This window comes from Talpa europaea, assembly GCF_964194135.1.
Source record: "Talpa europaea genome assembly, chromosome: 12".
Classification (NCBI taxonomy): domain Eukaryota; kingdom Metazoa; phylum Chordata; class Mammalia; order Eulipotyphla; family Talpidae; genus Talpa; species Talpa europaea.
The window spans coordinates 37,118,454-37,140,136 of record NC_140079.1 but is presented as its reverse complement, the minus strand read 5'-3'; the positions used below and the strand labels follow the sequence as shown (position 1 = coordinate 37,140,136).

The 21,683-nt window shown below is 36.5% G+C and overlaps 1 protein-coding gene across 2 annotated transcripts in view; it reads left to right on the top strand.

Moving 5' to 3' along the window:
• DYNC2H1 (dynein cytoplasmic 2 heavy chain 1) overlaps positions 1 to 21,683 on the top strand; it is a gene marked incomplete at its 3' end in the record, with an annotated part of 284,138 nt that overhangs the window by 144,669 nt on the left and 117,786 nt on the right. For both annotated transcript variants that reach the window (XM_084249306.1, XM_084249305.1), the window contains 5 exons: positions 463 to 606; positions 6,791 to 6,880; positions 8,836 to 8,901; positions 17,643 to 17,693; positions 18,476 to 18,553. In XM_084249306.1, the coding sequence (XP_084105432.1) occupies positions 463 to 606; positions 6,791 to 6,880; positions 8,836 to 8,901; positions 17,643 to 17,693; positions 18,476 to 18,553 (429 nt within the window). The remainder of the gene's footprint in view (positions 1 to 462; positions 607 to 6,790; positions 6,881 to 8,835; positions 8,902 to 17,642; positions 17,694 to 18,475; positions 18,554 to 21,683) is intronic.

Below are 21,683 nucleotides of genomic sequence, written 5' to 3'. Positions count from 1 at the left end.
CCACACATAAGATTCCTTAGTTCTGACTTTTCTCTATTTCTACATGATGTAAACTTTTTGTTTTTTGGAATGTAAAGTTGCATCATTTATTCTCTGATCAAAATGTTTGCCTTTGCATTTTGACTCTCTTTTCCTGGCTACAAGTGCTTTGGTTCTCATCAGGACCAACCCATGAATTGCTTCTAGTTCTGTAATCTGAGGTTTAGAAAAGCATTTAAAATATACTGCCCTCAATTTCATAAAAATAAAAAAAAACTACATTGTTATTCCTTTTCATTACAAAATTATATAATTCATAATCTTCATTTGTTGTATTTAGAATAGTGAGACAATTGTAAATGTGTGTAGTAGTCTGTGTGTAGTAGTCTGCAGGTGGCAGGAAAGCATGAACTAAGGTGTTTTTCTTCTTACACCCTCCCTACCCACCCCTCACTCACCCCTCACCCACCCAATATTCCACAGGAACGGGATGCTTATCTCCCTCTGGCTGAGAGTGCCAGCAAGATGTACTTCATTATCTCTGACTTGTCCAAAATTAATAACATGTACCGTTTTAGTTTGGCTGCATTTCTTCGACTATTCCAGCGAGCTCTGCAAAACAAACAGGTAGGCTGTTGTTTATCCCTGGGTAAGACTGAATAATAGAGATGACTTTATCAGGACCTTAATTTATATTAACTTCCTGGGAAAAAAGTGCTTAGAATTATGTTTCCAAACACCACATGTAACACTTTATATTTAAAAAAAAAAACAAGTCTTTAACTGCATTTTATTTCTTAGCAGACTTTCCCAGTGTGACAATTTTCTTAAAGGAAATAATTTATGTTCTGTATATAAATTGAAAAGTAATAGACAAGCATTTAAAAAACCCAGATAATTCAGAAAACTACAAAGATAAGAAATGATCCATATCATCCCGTTATCTGGGGAAAAACAATATTTAAAATTTAATTGTATATTCTTGTTTGAGGCTGTAATATATGACAGTATTGTTTTAGATAGTGGGGATAGAGCAGTATGCACTGCTTTATCACACTTCTATTCCAACAGAGGCTATTGTATATTAAAGGAGACAGATTGCTTTAATTAAAAGGAATTATACTGTGCTTTAAAAAAAAAAATTATTTATTTATTTATACAAGCACTGGGTACAGTCAGAAGCATGGAAGGGTGAGAGAATTCATCAGAGCCAGAGCAGGGAACAGAACAGGCAGACTGATGAAACACACTGCTGAGGGGAGCAGACGGGCGCGGCAGGAGAGGTCTGTCACGCCATGTGGAGAGGTCTGTTACGCCCTCGCTGGCGGCAGCCCGGGGATCGAACCCACTGCAGAGGCTGCTGGCAGCCTCGCAGCCCAGCACTCAACCACTGCGCCACCAGGGGAGGCCGTATACTGTGCTTTTTAAAAAGAATATGTGGACAACTTTAATGTTAGTAAGTATGTATCTATGCAATAATTCTGAGAGATTTTGAGTCTGTCCCATACTTTATTTAGCACCTCTTTATGGACATTGTTCTAGTTATCTCTGCTGAATATTGTATTCCTCCCAAATTTGGCAGATTAAAACTGTTTTTCTTTTGCTCATGAGTTCCAATTTCTTGTGCTCCTGAATTCCTGGCAGGTCAGGGCAGGATGGCTCATCTCTGCTTCATACTGCCTGGGACTCTAATTGGGAGTGCAGTGGGTTAGGGGTAAGGCTGCATCTGCTTGTCTGGTGCCTGGGTGGAATACTTGCCTATGTCTGCTGACTTGTAGTAGTACCTCTGCATGAGACAGACTTATTTGCCATGGAGTACTTAGCTTCTTATATTACCTTGGGGCACCAACTATGCATATTTCAGTGACAAGACAGAAGCTAAATCATCATTTATAGTTCAGCCTTGAGTCATTATTGTCTCTGCTGTTCTATTGGTTAAAGCAGTCACAAGTCTTCCCAGATTGAAGGGAAAGGGGAAATGGACTTCACTTTTTGATAGATGGAATGTCAAAGAATTCTGTGGTTAGGTTTAAAGCAGCTATTGCAATTTGTTCCCCCCCACTTCTCCTGTTATTTTATTCTCCAATTATTTTGCTTCTTCAGTTATTTTCTTATCAGTTCCTGGACATGGATAGTCAGGGCAAAAATACACATTTGTGTCTTTAGACAAAGACTGTCTAATTACCCTTTGGAAATATATCCTATGGGTATATTGAACTGATCATGCCTTTTTTTCTATACCTTATCAAGAATAGCTATTATATATCATTTACTAATTATCCTGTTAGGTAATTGAAATATTTCATCATTTTTGCAAGCTTTTGTTTTTAATATAAACATCAATTGTAAGATATAGGATTATTTGACATTTGTATTTTCCTTCCTTCCTTCCTTCCTTCACCCCTCCTTCCCTCCCTCCCTCCCTCCCTCCCTCCCTCCCTCCTTTCCTTCTTTCCTTTCATTTATTTATTTATACAAGCACTGGGTACAGTCAGAGGCGCGGGATGGTAAGAGAATTCACCAGAGCCAGAGCTGGGAACAGAACAGGCAGACTGATGAAGTACACTGCTGAGGGGAGCAGTGGGTGCGGCAGGAGAGGTCTGCGCACCATGTGGGACCCTCGCCGGCAACTGGGGATTGAACCAGTGCTGCAGAGGCTGCAGGAAGCTTCGCAACCCAGCGCTTAACTGCTGCGCCACCAGGGGAGGCCCTATATTTTTATTTATGCATACAAGAACTGGGGTGTAGACCAGAGGTGTACATGGTGGGAAGAGTCACCAGAGACAGAATGGGGAGCAGAACAGGTGGACCTAATGAAATACACTGCTTAAGGAGAGTAGCTGGGCAAGACAGGAGAGGCCTGTTGTACCACGTGCATCAGCTCCTTGGCTGGGGATCAAATTCATGCAGCAGTGTCTGGTGATAACTGGATAGCACTGACACTTTAACCCGTGCACCACCAGGGAGGCCCCTGTATCTCTTTTTTAGTGAATTTTTATACACTTTGTTATTAATATTTAAAATATTGAGTTATAAGAGATTCCCTTATAAGGACATTAAACTGTCATATGTTGTACAATTTTGAGTTTATTATCTGCCATTTCACTTTGTCTCAAAAATATTTTATGAAACAATAGCAAATTATTCTTCATAGTTTTTGTGTTTGTGCAGGGTAAATGGTTTTTCAGACTTTTCTGCCCTCAGGCCATTAGGATTTCCCCTGCCTGATGGGGCACCTATAGTTGTTACATTGTTGCAAACTCTCTTATTTATGTCTGTGGGCCATGGGAGGAGTATTGAGAGAGAGTCACCAAGAGAGAAGCAGAAGCAGGAGAGAGAAGGGGAGAAAGAAGCCAGAGAAGCCCAGAGTGAAGACTTGCCGGGGGCTTGGAGGCCTTCCTGGCCCCCTGGCACCCCTGCCTGCAATGCATGTAAAGTGCAATAAAAGTCTAAGAAAGCCACCGAGGGCTCCAAGACTCCTTTACCCATCTGTTGGATCATAGATAACCTGCGCAGTGGCCCATCCTGCCCTACAATTTGGTATATTAATTTGGATGCTTTAAAACAATTTTCAGGAGGATGTGTTTTTATCCTTTTATTAAATAAAGGAACAGTGTTTCATATTCCAGTAGGTTGACTTAAATATGTTTTTCTGAGGAAAAATAATTATTCAATTAACAGTGTAGATTTATTATATATCAGGTGTTTTCTCAGGTGCTTAGATTTAAGCGGGGAATAAGATAGGGGAAAAAAATCCTTGTCTTCATTGACAACTACAAATATTTTCATGAATGCATTATTTCAGATTATCTTTGATTATAATTATAAAAGTTTTATTGATTTATTTTCCATCCACCAAGGTACCTATAGTGCCAGGATGGGCACAGTGCCTGTTATCTACTTTCCAAGCAGACCAGGTAAAAGAAGGAGTCCTGGAGCCCTCAGTGGCTTTCTCAGGCTTTTATTGAGCTTACATGCAGTGTGGCAAACAGGTACATGGCAGGCAGGGGTGAGGGGGAGGGGGGACAGGAGGCAGGGAGGCCTCCAAGCCCCCAACAAGTCTTCACTCTGGGCTTCTCAGGCTTCTTTCTTCTTTCCCCCCTTCTCTCTCTTGCCTCTTCAGTTTATTTACTGCTTCTCTTGGTGACTATATCAATAGGCCCCCCATGGCCCACAGAAGTAAACAAGACAGTTTATAACAATATAACAACTGCAGGTGCCCCATCAGGCAGGGCAATCCTAATGGGGGGGGGGCAGAAAAACCTGAAAACCATTTACCGTACATACCTCTTTTGAAGTTGTTCTTATATTCTATTTGAAATAAAAAGGCACATAATGAAGAACTTGCTTTGTTTTAAAAAATATGTTAGTTATTTCTAGGGTAAATGTTTTTTCAGGCTTTTCTGCCCTCCCACCATTAGGATTGCCCTGCCTGATGGGGCACCTGCACTTGTTACTTTGTTGTAAGCTGTCTTGTTTACTTCTGTGGGCTATGAGTGGGGGTATAGAGATGGTCAGGGAGAGAAGCAGAAGCAGAAGCAGGAGAAGCAGCAGGAGAGAGAAGGGGAGAAAGAAGGCCTGAGAAGCCCAGAGTGAAGATTTGCTGGGGGCCTGGAGGCCTGCTGGCTTCCTGGCCCCCCAGCCCCCCTGCCTGCTGTGTACCTGGCTGCTGCAATGCATGTAAAGCTCAATAAAAGCCTGAGAAACCCACTGAGGGCTCCAGGACTCCGTTACCCATCTGCCAGATCAGAAAACATGCACTGTGCTGTTCCTGCCCCTACCCTATGATAGACAATAAGCATTTCTCATGTATGTAATGTACTTTAGACAAACACTAGATTTTAAGAGGGAGTGGAAAGACTAAAGAATAAATATGATTTTGGTCCTTGATTTTTTTTTTTAAGATTTATTTATACAAGAGCTGAGGTACAGGCCAGAAGTGGGGGAGGGTGAAAGGATTCACCAGAGACGAAGTGGGGAACAGAACAGGCAGACTGACAAAATAGACTACCAAGAGGAACCGCGGGTAAGACAAAAGAGGTCTGTTGGCCATGTGGGTTGCTCCAAGGCCGGCGGAGATCGAACCGGCATTGCAGAAGCTGTGGACAGTTTCACAGTGCTGTGCTCAACCTCTTGTGCCACCAGGGAGGCCCTGTCCTTAATTTTTAAAAATATATTTTTGGATTTTAAAATGTTTTAAATTCAATCAAATGATTTATAATATTGTACTGGTGGAAGCATGTTTACAAGACAGAATGGTGTGAACTCTGTGAGAGTTGATTCAAGTGATGATTGATCATTTTTTAATTCCCTGTGTTAGTAGATAAAATTACTCATTTATACATATCTTTTTGTATTAAAAATTTCCTATAATTTACTTAGAAAGTACACAGTAATAAGGTCATTTATAAAACCTTTCAATCCTTAAATTAAAATTTTTTCATGTTAAAAGTAACTATAAACCTTGGTATGAAAGCTGATGAATAAGTTAGATATTCTAACTAAACTTGAAAAGAATATTGATTACATTGTACCTTTTAGAAAAACGTATAACTCAGAAACACTTCAGTAACAATAGTTGTATGATAATATGATCCATAAGTAACTTTGACCTTTGTGTATGTGTGTATTTATGTGCGTTTGTGTGTGTGCCTTTGAATTTTTTTAAAAAACAACATAGTCTTAAATTTGAAAGAAAAAAAACTTGTTTTTCAGTGTTTTAAAAATCCACTGGATATTCTAAGTACTATTTTTTCTCTCACAATAGAATATTTTGTAGTAGACTCAAGTTTACTTCTTATATGATCCTTTTTAATAAATAGTGAAATGAAGAGGAGTGTTTCCTGTATGAATTATGAACAGTGAGCTCTCTGGGTTAAAACATGCTAATGTCAAGACCAGAATAAGCCACTGAGTGCCATTTATCATTATGTTTTGCATCAATTTCACAAGTTTCACCAATGAACCTGAATGTATTTTTTCCAAACTGTTAAAATTATTTTACCAGTTTTTTTTTTTTTTGGGGGGGGGCGGGGGAAGTCAGTTACAACTATACGAAAGTAAGCCTCTATAGTCTAAATATGCCAGAATTGAACCTTGCAAGGCATGTATTCTTCAAATGCTCCCTGAAGTGAAACATAAAACTCCTATCACACTTAGGGAAAAGGCCCACATTTACAACCTCCTTCTCCATCATTTTGCCCCCAAGTAATTTTTTGTTAATCAAGGGCAATAGCTATTAATGGTACATATTTTTTCAAATCATGCTATTGGAAGTACAGGGGCAGATAAAAGCAAAGTGTGTATGAATTTTTATAGCACCAATCTTATTCTAACCCAAAGATATTTTTCATCCTCATTTAACCTGGAAGTCATAGTTGTTTAGGTTCTTACATTGAGCATAAGAAAACTTTTTATGGGGTGGTTCTGATCATACTGTTTTAAGCTGTCTTGGTAATTATAATACAATTAATGAAGTGGCTTTAATCCAGAGTGATAGTGTGTTTATAATGCCAGTACAAATTAAAGTGTACAAGTTCAGTTTATATTGTATTACTGGGAATCAATTGTGATTTTTACTTATTGACAGCTTTAAATGAATAATGAAAATAAATCAGTGCTTTTCAGCTGTATTGGTTAACAAGTTTAATACATTTATTGTTCAGTGCTTTGAGTTTGATCAGCAAATATAATTGTTCCAGAATCAACTTTGAGTCTGGAAGAACAATTTATAAACATTAATCTATGGTGTACCTTTTAAAAGTTTATAAATTTCCTAATAAATTTTCAATTTTCAAACTATAATCTGCAGGATTCTGAAAATACAGAACAGAGAATCCAATCTCTTATCAACTCATTAAAACATATGGTATATGAATATATATGCCGTTGCCTGTTTAAGGTAAGAAACATCTTATTTTTCACCTATAAAAATAATAACAATACAAAACATAACAAAACAAAAACAGACAATTATAAATCAGAGACATCCTGCAGGGGAGGAGGAGGGAGAGGTCAGAAGGAGGGAGGGAGGAGCACAGGGGACTGTGGTGATGGTGCACAGGTGCATTGGTGAAGGAAATTCTGTGGGGACTACACCGGGGAAGCAAATATTGTTTAAAAATGAACAATGATGTAAAAATTTATTAAAAAATAAAAATAATTAACATTAAAAGCTATCTGAATTTCTTTTTAATATAGTATAGTTAAACTGTATTATGTAACTCTTTACCCTCTAGGAAAATTGAATTTGGATTTTCTGACATTTTCCTATTACTATCAATATTCATTACTAACTAGAATGTCTCACTAAATTCTGGGATATATCAATAGTAGGGAGGAGAGTGACAGTTGAACAAGGAGAACAAATTCTGCTTTAGCTGAGCTTAAAGCCTACAGTGTCACTTAAAGCCTACAGATATAAGGATAACACATCATCTGTTTCATCTGTTATAGAGCTCAAGATATATCTTACATTTAATAATGTATTATATTATCTCTCAGGTAATACTTTGAAAGTTTTATTATACAAACAAAGCTTTAAAAGTATTTTCAGAAAGTTTCAAACTTTATGGACTCCTATAGAATAAAATCATAAAGATTCATTCTTGATTTTATTCCAGTTTAATTGGAAATAATGTGTTTTCTCTCTTTCTCAATAAATTGTATTTTTAGGTTTATTCCTAAATCATCATTGCCCCTCATTATATTATTATTACTTATTGTTAAAGGGACTCTGCTATTGTTAGAGAATAAAAAAGCTGCCATATACAGCATTTTTCATATCCATATTGGAGAATCATAGATGATGATCCTGGGTGACCTAGCTCAGGTCATATGGCATCTCTTTTTTATTGTTATCTGTGTAGTAATGTAATATCATTGCCCAACTATGATTATATGCTTGTACTTAAGTACAGGATGTCTTTTGTGACCAGGAAATGGAGAGATGGCTAACCACAATTACTCATTTATTAGCTGTATAATTTTTGCTAATATTGTAGAGGAGGTTAGCCTCATAATAAATAACAGCTTTCTGACTGTAGTGGATAATCTGAGAATCATTGTTGGGTCTTTGCTTCTCTTCATTAACACTAGAGACTACGTTATTCTTCCTCAATTTAAAAGAAGTGCTTAAATAGTTACAGAAATACTGTGTGTGAATTTCTGCGTGTATGTGTAAACATATATGTACTAAATTTCAAATTAAGTAATGAAGTATCCAAAGTAATGTATTTATTGTCTTAATTATTATTTCTTTACCTTATTTTTTTTTTTTTTATCAGCATGTCATTGGTTTACAACATTGTGAATCAGAGGTATAGGATCACACCTCCTCAGATGCATGCCTTCACACCATTTTAAATATCCATAATTTATATTATAAGCATTTTAGTGGCTTATCTTGCAAGTCACTGTTAATAACCCAAACTCCAGTAGCCTTCTGCATAAATGTCTAGAAATGAAATTTCTTGATTTAAGGGCATATAGAATGTTTGGGAGCATATAAATATACATGATAGCAAATTGAAGATTACGAATGAGAGAGGGTGATCTGGTTAGTATTTCAGACCTCACAGTTGGGTGTCAGCTAGTTAAATAAATCTATTTCTTAAAATATAAGATGTACATACTGCTTAATATTTAGCACTTCCTATAAAAATTTTAGTGGTTCCCTGTCCTCCCACCACAATTTAGAAATGTTCTTTCGAGAAGCCATGTGACCAGTCATGTCTTACATTGATGGTTGATAATGTGAATACAGAATAATAGATTCTTTGAACTAATGTCTAAAGACAGTCTTTTCTACAAACACCAACTAAGAAAAATCAAGGTAACATCTATTTTTCTTTTCAGGCTGATCAGCTGATGTTCGCCTTGCATTTTGTTAGAGGCATGCATCCTGAACTTTTCCAAGAAAATGTAAGTAGTTGTAAAGGAGGGAAGTATTATTGTTAGATAGCAAATTGATAATGGGTGAGTTTATGGTTATATAGAAATTGCTTCAGGCTAGAAATAATGTCAACTTGTTAAATTTTTTAAAAATCATTTAATTAATTATTTATTTTAAAGATTTATTTATGTATACAAGAACCCCGGTAAAGGCCACATGTGTAGGAGGATGAGAGGATTCACCTGAGACAGAGCAGGGCACAAAGCAGGCAGACTGACTGAAATACACTGCTGAGGGGAGAAGCAGGAGAGACAGGAGAGGTCTGCCACGCCATGTGGATATCTCCACTGCTGGCTGGGATCGAACCTGCCCTGCAGAGGCTTCAGACAGCCTCATAGTGCTGTGCTTAACCCGTTGTTCCACCAGGGAGGCCCAACTTGTTATTTTTTTAAGATTTATTTTTATTTATTTATGGATAACCGGGTGTAGGCCAGAGGTTCAGGGCATGAGAGGATTCACCAGCGATAGAGTGGGGAGCAGAATAGATAGATCCACTGAAATACACTGCTGACGGGGAGCAGCAGACACAACAGGAGATGGTCTGCTGCGCCATCTGGGTTAGCTCCCTGACCTGAGATCCAACTCATGCATGCCACAGTGGCCAGTGATAGCTTGTTAGCACTGAGACTTTAGCTCCCTGATCCACCAGGGAGGTCTTGTTATTATTATTATTTTACTAGTTAGAAATTTAGTGTAAGATGTTGACTTCCAGTTCTATTCACCATCGGCTAAGCCCACTGGTCTGAAATAAAGCAGGGGAATAAAAGCTCACTGCCTAGATTTTTCTGAACCCAAGGCCACTTATTCTGAACCCAAGGCCACTTATTCAGGCCACTTATTCAGCAGAAGAGACGGCCTTCTTATTTTCTAGGTCTAACCAATGGAACTGATAAATGTAAAAAGTAAAACAATGTGGCTATGTAATTACATTATTTATTACCTCCACTAATTTTCTCAGAATCAGCAGATGAAGTGAGAGAGGACCAATCATAGAAGCCTCCTTGTACCTGCAGGATTATGTTATTGTTTTTACGTGTAATTTATGTGCATTTTATCTATGACTTCATTTTTGGTGTGCCATATAAGCCCATCTCAAATTGGAAAGAATTTAAGTGATTTTTCCCAAATTCTAACCACATTCTAGGTTCCTCTCATTTGAATACTTAACGTAATACAAACTACCCCGTAATTCTGCCTTTCTCGTCTCTTAGTTTTCTCTCTGGCGGACTTGTATAGTTTCTCCTGAATTTATTAATTTTATTTCTTTAATTTATATTATTAATTTTGATCCCTTTCCCTCCTACTATGTAATTTTTCACCATGATCAATATATTACTTGGTATATAAGAACCTAATATTCCTTGTTTTTCCCTCCTGCAGTACAAATTATCATTGGAAAAGGACATTTTTCTCTGACTCAAATGTAGTAGTAGTAATCATTCTTATTTTATTTATTTGTGACTGTACAATTTCAGTAGGAAAAGAGTGGGTAGTCTGGTAGGTGCAGGCAGTAAGTATTCTGCTGTCATGACTTCCACATTTTCTCAAATTTTCATTTGTTTTTGCTATACATTACTGATAAATGTGTAACAAGTAATACAGTATGCCCATTATTATCTTATTGGAGGTACTCAGGGAGAAAACAGATTTTTATAGCGTACAGCATTTCATAATACTTGATCAATGTCAGGTTTATGGATTAATTAAAAAAAAGAATAATGTAGTCTTTGCAAAATCAATGAAAAAGAGGAGTGCTTTTCTTTATTTTTTTCCAACATACACAATTTTTAAACTTCTGATGTTACTCTTAGTTTACTAGTGAGGAAGAGCATGTAATGAACAAATGAACAGGTAATTACATATGCTAACTTAAATTTGAATTTTTAGATGTTGAGGCTTACATATATAGAGTTAGAATTTTTATAATTATTCCTAGTAGATTTCGTATTAATGTTTTATGTTGGTACATGACTCATTCTTACAATGTTAATGTTATAGTAGAAGTGGGAAGATAAAAAATAGTTTATTTCTTTTATGTACTGAGCAAGCTTCATTGAAAGCTATTTTATAAGGAAATGAAGAAACTTTTAACCTTGTCAGTTTTTTCATGTGTTTTTGTGTTCTCTGTATTTTTTTTTTTATTTTTAAAATATTTTTATTTATATATATTTTTTATAATAAATTTTATTTTTATATTCCCCATACAATTGCAATCCCCTTATTTTGACCCCCATCCCTCCCATCCCGCCCCCTACTCCCCATAGAGTGTCTCTGGTTCATAGTTTTTTGTTGATTTTGATTTTCACTTTTTATAGTTATTCATTTTCCTGGTCCCTTATTTAAGTTTTCTAGATTCCTGCTATGAGTGAGACCATCTGGTATTTTTCTTTTTCTTTCTGGCTTATTTCGCTGAGCATGATCCCTTCCGGGCCATCCATGTTGCTGCAAATTGCATGTGTTTATCTTTTTTGAATGCTGAGTAATATTCCATGGTATATATGTACCACATCTTCTTGATCCAGTCATCTATTTTTGGGCATTTGGGTTATTTCCAAAGCTTAGCTATTGTAAATAGTGCTGCTATAAACATAGGGGTGCAGATGCTCTTTGGAATTGATGTTTCTGTGTCCTTTGGGTAAATACCTAGGAGTGGAATTGCTGGATCATATGGAAGCTCTATGTTTAGTAGGTCCAGAAATCTCCACACAGCTCTCCACAGTGGTTGGACCAGTTTGCACTCCCACCAACAGTGCAGAAGAGTTCCTTTTTCGCCACACCCTTGCCAACATTTGTTGTTGCTAGTTTTTTTAATATGTGCCATTCTCACTGGTGTAAGATGGTATCTCATGGTAGTTTTGATTTGCATTTCCCTAATTACAAGTGATGTTGAACATTTTTTCATATGCCTGTTGGCCATTTGCATTTCCTCTTCAGAGAAATTTCTTTTTAGCTTTTCTGCCCATTTTTTGACTGGATTATTTTCTTTGTTGTTGTTGTTGAGTCTCATCAGCTCTTTGCAGATTTTTGTGATCAGTCCTTTATCATTAGTGTTGGGTGCAAAAATTTTCTCCCAATTGGTGGGGTTTCTCTTTGTTTTTGTTATTGTCTCTTTGCTGTGCAGAAGCTCTTTAATTTGATGTAGTCCCAGCTGTTTATCTTTGCCTTCATATCACTGCTTTGGGTGATGTGTCTGTAAAGATGTCTTTGATGTGCATATCACGTAGTGTTTCACCTATATTTCCTTCTATGTATTTTATGGTTTCAGGTCTTATGTCTATTTCTTTAATCCATTTTGAGTTGATTTTTGTGTATGGTGTGAGTTAGTGGTCAAGCTTCATTCTTTTGCATGTAGCGACCCAGTTTTCCCAGCACCATTTATTGAACAAACTTTCTTTGCTCCATGCATAATCTTTGCTCCTTTGTCAAAGATTAGTTGACCATAAATCTGTGGGTTTATTTCTGGATTTTCTATTTGATTCCATTGGTCTGTATGTCTGTTCTTGTCCCAATACCATGCAGTTTTGATGATTATGGCTTTGTAGTATAGTTTGAGGTCTGGGAGTGTGATGCCTCCATTCCCTTCTTTTTTTTCAGGAGAGCTTTGGCTCTTCGTGATTTTTGGTGATTCCATCTGAATTTCATCAATAATTGTTCTATTTCTTTGAAGAATGACATTGAAATTTTGATTGGAATAGCAATGAATCTGTATATTGCTTTTGGTAGGATGGCCATTTTAATAATGTTTATTCTTCCGATCCATGAGCAGGGGATATCTTTCCATTTCTTTGTGTCTTCTTCTATTTCTTTTAACAGTGTTTTATAGTTTTCTTTGTATAGGTCCTTTACCTCTTTTGTTAGATTTATTCCCAAATATTTGAGTTTTTTTTGTTTCGATAATAAAAGGGATGTTTTTTTTTTTTATTTCTTCTTCAAATTTATTGTTTGTGTATAGGAAGGCTACTGACTTTTGCGTGTTGATTTTGTATCCTGCCACTTTACTGAATTGATTGATGATTTGAATTAGTTTTTCTGTGTAGTTTTTGGGGTTCTCTATGTATATTATCATATCATCTGCAAATAGTGATAGTTTTACTTCTTCTTTTCCTATTTGGATTCCTTGTATGTCTTTCTCTTGTCTTATTGCTCTGGCTAGGACTTCCAGTATTATATTGAAAAGCAGTGGTGAGAGTGGACATCCTTGTCTTGTTCCAGATCTTAATGGAATTGCTTTCAGCTTTTCACCATTGAGAATGATACTGGCCGTTGGCTTGTCATAGATGGCCTTTATGATGTTGAGGTATGTTCCTTGTATCCCAAGAATTTCAAGTGCTTTTATCATGAATGGGTGTTGCACTTTGTCGAGAGCTTTCTCAGCATCTATTGATATTATATGGTTTTTATATTTCTTTTTGTTGATGTGTTGGATAATGTTGATTGATTTTCGGATGTTGAACCATCTTTGTGTCCCTGGAATGAATCCTACTTGGTCGTGGTGAATTATCTTATGGATGCATTGTTGGATTCTAATAGCTAAAATTTTATTGAGGATTTTTGCATCACTGTTCATTAGGGAGATTGGCCTGTAGTTTTCCTTTTTTGTGTTGTCCTTGTTTGGTTTTGGTATTAGTGTAATGTTGGCTTCATAGAACGTGTTTGGTATTGTCCCTTCCTTCTCAATTTTTTGAAAGAGTTTGTGAAGGATAGGCACTAATTCTTCTCTGAATGTTTGGTAGAATTCATTTGTAAATCCATCAGGTCCTGGGCTTTTGTTTTTTTGGGAGGCTTTTGATTACCATTTCAATTTCGCTGCTTGTAATTGGTCTGTTTAGGTGTTCTATTTCTTCTTTACCTTTGGGTGTTTGTAGAGTTGTAGGAATTTGTCCATCTCCTCTAGATTGGTGAACTTGTTTCCATATAACTGTTCATAGTAGTTACTGATTATTCTTTTGATTTTTGCTGTGTCCGTTGTGATTTCTCCTCTTTCATTTATGATCCTGTTTATTTGTGCTTTCCCCCTTTTTTCCTTTGTGAGCCAGGCTAGGGGTTTGTCTATGTTATTGATTTTTTCAAAGTACCAGCTTTTGGTTTCATTGATCTTTTGGATTGTTTTTTTAGTTTCAATTTCATTTATTTCTGCTTTGGTTTTTATTATTTCTTTTCTTCTACTGGTTTTGGGGTTTTTTTGTTGTTCTTTTTCTAGATCTTTGAGCTTTGAGATTAGGTTGTTTCTTTGAGTTCTTTCTTGTTTCTTGATGTGAGCTTCTGTTGCTATATATTTTCCTCTTATTACTGCTTTTGCTGCATCCCATACATTTAGGATATTGGTGTCCTCCTTGTCATTCAATTCAAAGAATTTTTTAATTTCTTCTTTGATCTCCTCATTAGTCCAGTGGTCTTCCAGCAGTGTGGTTTTTAATCTCCATGAGGTAGGAGAGTTCCTTGCCTTCTTTTTATGGTTTATTTCTAGTTTGATGCCTTCAAGGTCAGAAAAGATGGCTGTTATGATTTCAATCTTGGTGTATCTGTTGATGTTTGTCTTGTGTCCCCGTATGTGATTGATCCTGGAGAATGATCTGTGTACGCCTGAGAAAAATGTGTACTCCGTTTTTTTGGGGTTTGGTGTTCTATAGATGTCTGTTAAGCCCAAATGCTCTAGGTCCTTATTTAGAGCTTTAGTTTCTTTACTTATTTTTTGTCTTGTTGATCTATTCATTGTTGATAGTGGTGTGTTGAAGTCTCCCACTAGGTATGTGTTTTCTCTGATGTCTGTTTACAGAGATGACAAAGGTTGTCTGATTATATTTTGGTGCTCCTTCGTTTGGTGAGTATATATTAATGAGTGTTATTTCTTCTTGAAGTATTGTCCCCTTGATCATAATGTAGTGACCATTGGGGTCTCTTTTTATCTTCTTGAATTTGAAATCTGTTTTATCTTATATAAGTATAGCTGTTCCTGCTTTCTTTTTTTGGTCCATTTGCTTGTAGGATTGTTTTCCATCCTTTAACTTTGAGTCTATTTTTATCTTTTGTAGCTAAATGTGTTTCCTGGAGACAGCAAAAGGTTGGGTTTTGTTTCTCAATCCAGGCTGCAACTCTTTGTCTTTTTATTGAAGAGTTTAGTCCATTTACATTTAGAGTTAATATTGATATGTTAGCATCTGTATTTGCCATTGTGTTTGTCTTTCCTTTGATTTTATTTATTTATTCTTTTAATAGCTTTTTTTTTTTTTCTTTTTTTTGGCCGCCTTTTGTTATTATTTGTCTCTCTGAGGTTCTGGCTTTAGGATTCCTTGTAGTGTTTTTTGGGGTGGTGGTTTCGTCGTAATGAAATTCCAGAGTTTCTGTTTGTCTGGGAAGGTCCTTATTCTTTCTTCATAGAGGAGGGAGAGCTTTGCGGCATAGAGTATTCTTGGTTGGCATCTGTTTTCTTGGTGTCTGTTGACTATGTCCCTCCACTCTCTCCTTGCCTGTAGTGTTTCTTCAGAGACGTCTGATGTCAGCCTGATTGGTTTTCCTTTGAATGTTATCTGTTTCTTCCCCCTTGTCAGCTTCATTATTTTTTCCTTGTTCTGGATTCTTGGGAACTTTACTATTATGTGTCTTGCTGTATTTTTCCTTTCGTCGTGGAAGTTTGGTGTTCTTCTTGTTTCTTGTATATCAGTTTTCAGCTCCTTCACATTTTGGAAGTTCTCTTCAATTATCTCTTTGAATATTTTCTCTGTTCCTACATCTTTCTCCTCTCCTTCTGGTATTCCCATAACTCTTATATTTCCTTTCCTCATGGAGTCAGATAGTTCCCGAAGTCTTTCTTCTGTCTTTTTCCTTCGTACTTCTCTTTCTTTTTCTGTTTTGGTTCTTTTTATTTCTGTGTCTTCAAGAGTACTTATTCGTTCTTCCATTTCATCTATTCTGCTTTCACTGCTTTTCCCAGAGTTCTTTAGTTCCTCCATTAATTATTTGATCTCCTGTGTTTCTTTTGCTTTCCCCTTCAGGGACTCAATTTCATTCTTCTGATTGTTGATTATTTTTGTCATATCATAGTTTTCCTTTATGACTTCTGTCACTTTTTTAATCATGGCAATTTTAAATTCTCTTTCTGGAAGGCTCAGAAATTCTTCCAAGTTACTGTCGTTGCAATCTGGGGAGTGGTTTTCTTTTTGTGGTGTGCTTTTTTCCTGAGGAGTTGTTAGGTTGCGTGTGGTTCTTCTACTCCCTACTGTCTGTTTTCTAATTTGTCGTATGCATTGGGGCACTGTGTGACTGGGACTGGCCGGCATCTTGGGTGAACTTTTCCGCTCCCCTCTGGCTCCTCCGGGAGCCATCTGTCGGTTTCAAGCAGTCTTTACTGAAGAAAGGTCCCTGTTCGAAAATGCCAATGTGGGGACACACTTGTGTGCTTGGTCTGCTCCGGCGGTGGGTTCCCGCTCCCCCTCTGGGCTTGGACTGCAGGCCAGAAGGGTCCTGGCATGGGCGAACTTCCCCACTCACCTCTGGCTCCTGAGCGAGCTTTCTGCTGGTTTCATGCAGTCTTTACTGAAGAAATGTCCCTGTTCTAAAATGGCCATGTGGGATGCACTCCCTGCGTGTCCAGTCTCAGGCACACTCTTCTGCGCACCCGGTCTGCCCCGGCCGTGGGTGCCCGCTCGCCCTGTGTGCTCAGACTGCTGGTCAAAGGTGCATGGCTTGGGATATCTTCCCAGCTGTCCAATGGCTCCTCCGGGAGCCTTCTGCTGGTTTCAAGCAGTCTTTACTGAAAAAAGGTCCCTGTTCTATGGGGTGTTAGTGACTTTTTTTCTGGTAGCTAGGTGGTGCCAGAGATCTCTCCTAGTGTCCTTGGGGAGCTGTTTTTTTCACCCCGTGGGACAGGGAACAGAGCGGGAATGGTAGGGTAAACCTCAATGGCTTTGGGGTGCTGTGTCTGCCTTGTGCTCCACCGTCGTGGAGACCCCACGCCCCGAATTTCGTGCCCCGGGTCTCAGTTCCAAAGCCCTCAGGTCCAGGACGTGGGCTGTACCCTAGTCAGTGTCGCAGAAATGGCGTCTTTTGCACCCCGCTCCTGTGCCTGGGCGCCCTGGTTCCTGATTACTCAGTGAGGGACTTTCACCTCAGTGACGGCCCCCGTGCGTCTTCCCACAAGCCTAAGTCGCAGGCGCGGGGACCTGGGCAGCCGCTATCTGTGTTTGCTTTTCAAGCGCGCAGCTTTTCCATGCAAGCTTATCGGCTCGCCCAGGGCTGTGTGCAGGTCTCTGGGGGTCTCTGTTTTTCTCTAATGGCTCCTGGAGCCGTTTGCTCACCTCTGCTGCGAATCCTGCAGTGTTCTCCACAGCTCCAGTTCACTGGGTGTCATGGCTGAAATAGTTCCTTTCCACTCACAGTCCCGCTTGTTGCATAGTTGGTTCTTGTTGGTCATTTTAGTTTGTTTTTTTCCTCCTTTCTGTTGGTCGGAGAGTGCCGACTTTGTGGGTGGGGGAGGGTAGCGGGGTTCTGCGCTTTCCTTCCTTCTAGTCCTCTTTTATGGCAACTTTCTTCTTCGGGTAGTTTGCTGGAGTCGTCTGTTTATCTTCCATGTCCCAGTTCTCACTGGGACCTGCCGCTTTTCCTCCCTATTAACTTTTTTTTAATGGGAGATCTTACTCATAGCGTTTCCTCGCCACCATGTTGATCTGCCTTCTCTCCTAAGAAGTCTGTTCTCTGTATTCTTATTCAACAGGAGTGGGATACATTCACAGGAGTGGTTGTTGGAGACATGTTGCGGAAAGCTGTAAGTTTAAATAATGAAACTGCTTTGCTATTTGGGATTTTGACTTCATGAAATGCAATTTACTTCAGAGGAGCTTTAAATTACTGTTCAAATTATATTTTAATAAGAGAAATATGTCCTTGCCTCTACAATATTGCCAAAATATAAAATGTCAATAAATTTCTGTTTTTGTCCTTGAAGATATATATGTATTTTTGAGAATAATATTTATTAAATATTAAAATGTTAATGTAATCTCTCTTTTCAATACACAAACAGATGCACATGCATATATAATTCCAAGAATTTTTTTTTTATAATCCTAAGGCAATTAAATCTTGTATTCTAACTGGATAATTTTCTTACTACTGAAATTTGCAAATTGCTTTTAAAAACTTTTGATAACTTCAAATTTTTTATTTAAACATGTAATAGTAATGCTATTCTTCAAAGCAGTACAACCAAACTATAATGTAGAACCTAGATTGCTTGAAATGCAAAAATAATTGAAAACAATATAATTTTTATGGCCATTTCTTATTACATTTGTTTTCACAAAAGATTAAGTACAATGAAAATGAATACGATACATGTTGCATAGTTACCTAAAATCATTCTTATGTTACTGAATTTTATCTTGTTGACTTACCATGTTTATTTTTAACCATGTAAAAATAAAGTAATAATACATGGAATGAGCTTTTATCCAAAATGATGTTCATAACAATAACTAGTCAGTTTTAATATTTTATGTAATGATTCTTAACCAAATATGTAAAGGAAAATAATTGTTTTACTGAAAGGACTCCCAACCAAGAATCCGTGATCAACTTCCATCTTGGATAGATTCAGAAAGAAGCTGGGCAGTGGCAACATTAAAGGTATTCCTCTTATATTATGAGGGATGTTTATGTTTTTTTCTATATTTGAGGTTATTTTTTTAATGTGCTGCTTACTCATACTCAGAGTTGATATTTCTTTGAATATGACATAAAATTCCTGGATAAAAAGATACCAGATAATTCTGATTAGTCCTTTAATCAATATTCAATTAACTTATAAATCTTTTATTCAACATATACATACTGAGTCTCTATGTTGTACAAGGTTTGGTGCTGTACATACACAGGTAATGCAGAAATAAACAGATAAGTCCTCTAATATGATTATTGGTGTCTTATTTATAAAATAGTATAGAGTAACTTAATATTTAAGATCAATAATGAGATACAGTCTGACACTTATATTGAAGAGTTCCAAATTTAGACTTTTTTCTCTCACTTCTTTTCATCTTTCAAAAATCTCTTATCCTTGCAATCACTGTCCTAATTTTGTCTTCATTATTCTGCTGATATTTGCTATAGTGCTCCTGCTTCTCTATATTATGAAACATAAAGGTTTTAAAGTTTACTTTTGTGTGGTTAGTGCCCTATTTTAAATCTCTTAGTGGAATTTTGTCATTCATAAAGGCCATAGTCTTTTTAAAACATGTATATGATCCATGGTTTCTTCTTGCCTATGTCTTCAGTTTTACTTCCAGTTTATTGCCTCAGTGTTTCTTGTACTTAGGGTGCCATTTTTGCCTCTGCTTGGATGTCCTTTGTTCTTACCTGCTAAATGCATATTTGTTTTTCAGGATTTAACCCAAAGCATTACCTTCGCTATGACTTTCCCAGATTTCTCTATTCTACTTTTTCTGTTGGCATATATATTGAATATTCCTTTGTTATAATACATGTCTTACTCGTTCAGATTTATTTATGTCTGCCTTTTCCCCTAGGTTGCAGATTCATTGAGATTAGGATCCTTAATTTTTATAATTTTATTTCCCTAATATTTAATATAAATCTTGACTATTTCATTCCTCTCTTTATTCAGTAAATACCTGTTATATGCCACTGATAGATTTTCTTAATCATTTTATTCTTGAACAAATTATAACCTGCCAATGACACCCAGATAAGGAAAATATGAACACACAAAATTTACTAAGCATTAAAATATTTAATAATTTTTTATAATATGATTATGATGGATAATACAAATATTTAAAAGTCTTGGTTCTTGTTTTCCAAGAGTTTATCACCTAGTACTGATGACATTTTAGAAAATAAACAATTATAGTAGAACGCAAAAAAGCTGTAGTTATTCAAAATAGAATTTGAAGGTATTTCTTGATTGTTGGGCAGGATCTCTAAACTATCTCATGGACTTCTAATGGCAAACATAATGATAATGTGGTACAGAGAATTATCTTTTGAATAGTTGATCTACTAAGAGGTTATGCTTGGGAAAACTATCTCATTGTGTCAACCTAAAAATTGACATGATGCTTTTACTTCACGTACTCATTCCTATTTAAGTAAATAAATGTAAAACATTTGGGAAAGACAGCTTCTATTTCAAATAAGGTTCATAACATATATTAGCTTTTTAACATTATAGCTTACAAACCATTTTCAGATGAATTAGTGTTTTAATTCTCACACAAACCCTTAAGTGGGTATTAATAACTCTTATTTTACAGATGGGAAATGAGTCAATGCAGAGTTGTTAGATGCATGAATCTGAGGTTTCTTTTTAATTTTATACATATTTTGAGAACCTATTATGTACCAAGCATCATGTTAAATATTTCAGATGCTTTATCTTAGTTTATCATCACAATAACCTTTAAAAGAGGTCACAATTCAGCCTCTTGTAGAGAAGAAGCCATGGTGTAGATCAGCTGTTGTGAAGTTCTGGAGCTACAGTTTCAACTCAGACATTCTGGCATCAAAGTCCATGTCTTTAATATGTAGAGCCTCCAAATACAGTGTTTTCTTTCTTTGTCTCCTCTTCTTGCTCTCTGTACATGGTAACTACAATAAGAATAGCTGGCATTATTGATGACTTGCTTTTGGTTCAAGGCATTATGCAGAATTTTAAAATGGGTTATCTCACTAAATATTTTCAACATGACATAGCTTTTGTTATTTTCCTCATTTAACAGATGAGGAAACAAAGGCACAGAATGATAAAGACACTTGCTATTGTCACTTGGAAAGTAGAGTTAAACTGGGCTCTTTACTGTAGTCTGAGCTTTTACCACCATCCTTTACTTCCTTTATTTCAAAAATACTTGAATAAAATTAGTGGATTTGCTTTATATCATTCATTGTTTTCTTCCATAACTTCTAGTCAGTATAGTACAAATATTTTCTAATGTAATGGCATATATTTTCTAATGTAAAAAGACTGTACTATGCAATGAGTTGCATAGTACTATGCAAAGACTGTACTAAACAAACTTACTCTGCAGAGAATTTAGCAAATAACTGCCTTGTGACATAATCAGTGTGTCCCTACATCTATAGCTCTAATGATTTGATCTGAATATTTGAATATCTTCCAAGTTCTGCAGTAAAGCCTGCCTCAGATTGCTAGCCAGATACATGGTGACATATGATGGGTAGCACCCATGAGTGAGGAGCAGTGGGCCCCTTATACACTGCTTGCCACTAAAGTGAAGAGACTACCGCCAAGTGTTGCCCTAACAGACTTAGATCATTTGTTAAAAATACTTAGCTTGAAATGTACAAAGACAATTTTCTGCTATTTAATTTTAGCTAATATATAATGACATTTGTACAATATGATGAAATATTTAGAAATGAATATAGGTATTTGGTTAAAACATCCTTAAGAACTTATTTAATGTTTGTAGTACATGAAATCATAATACTGAAGATGGAGATCTTCCAAACCTTTCATCATTTTTAATAAAAAATCTCCATCCACACAGAATTTACATTTGTGACATTATAGCCCACTATTCAAAAAAGTTTGGAAGAGAGACTACTCTTTGAGGTGGAGGGAATGACTTTGTTGAGTAAAGCCTCAAAGAAAACGTTGAGGTGAACAGTGAATGCTGAGTAGAAATTTATGAGGAATCTTGAGTAGAAATGTGTAAAAAAAAAAAAAAAAAAAAAATTTTTTTTTTTTTTTTTTTTTTTTTTTTTTGTGGGACCC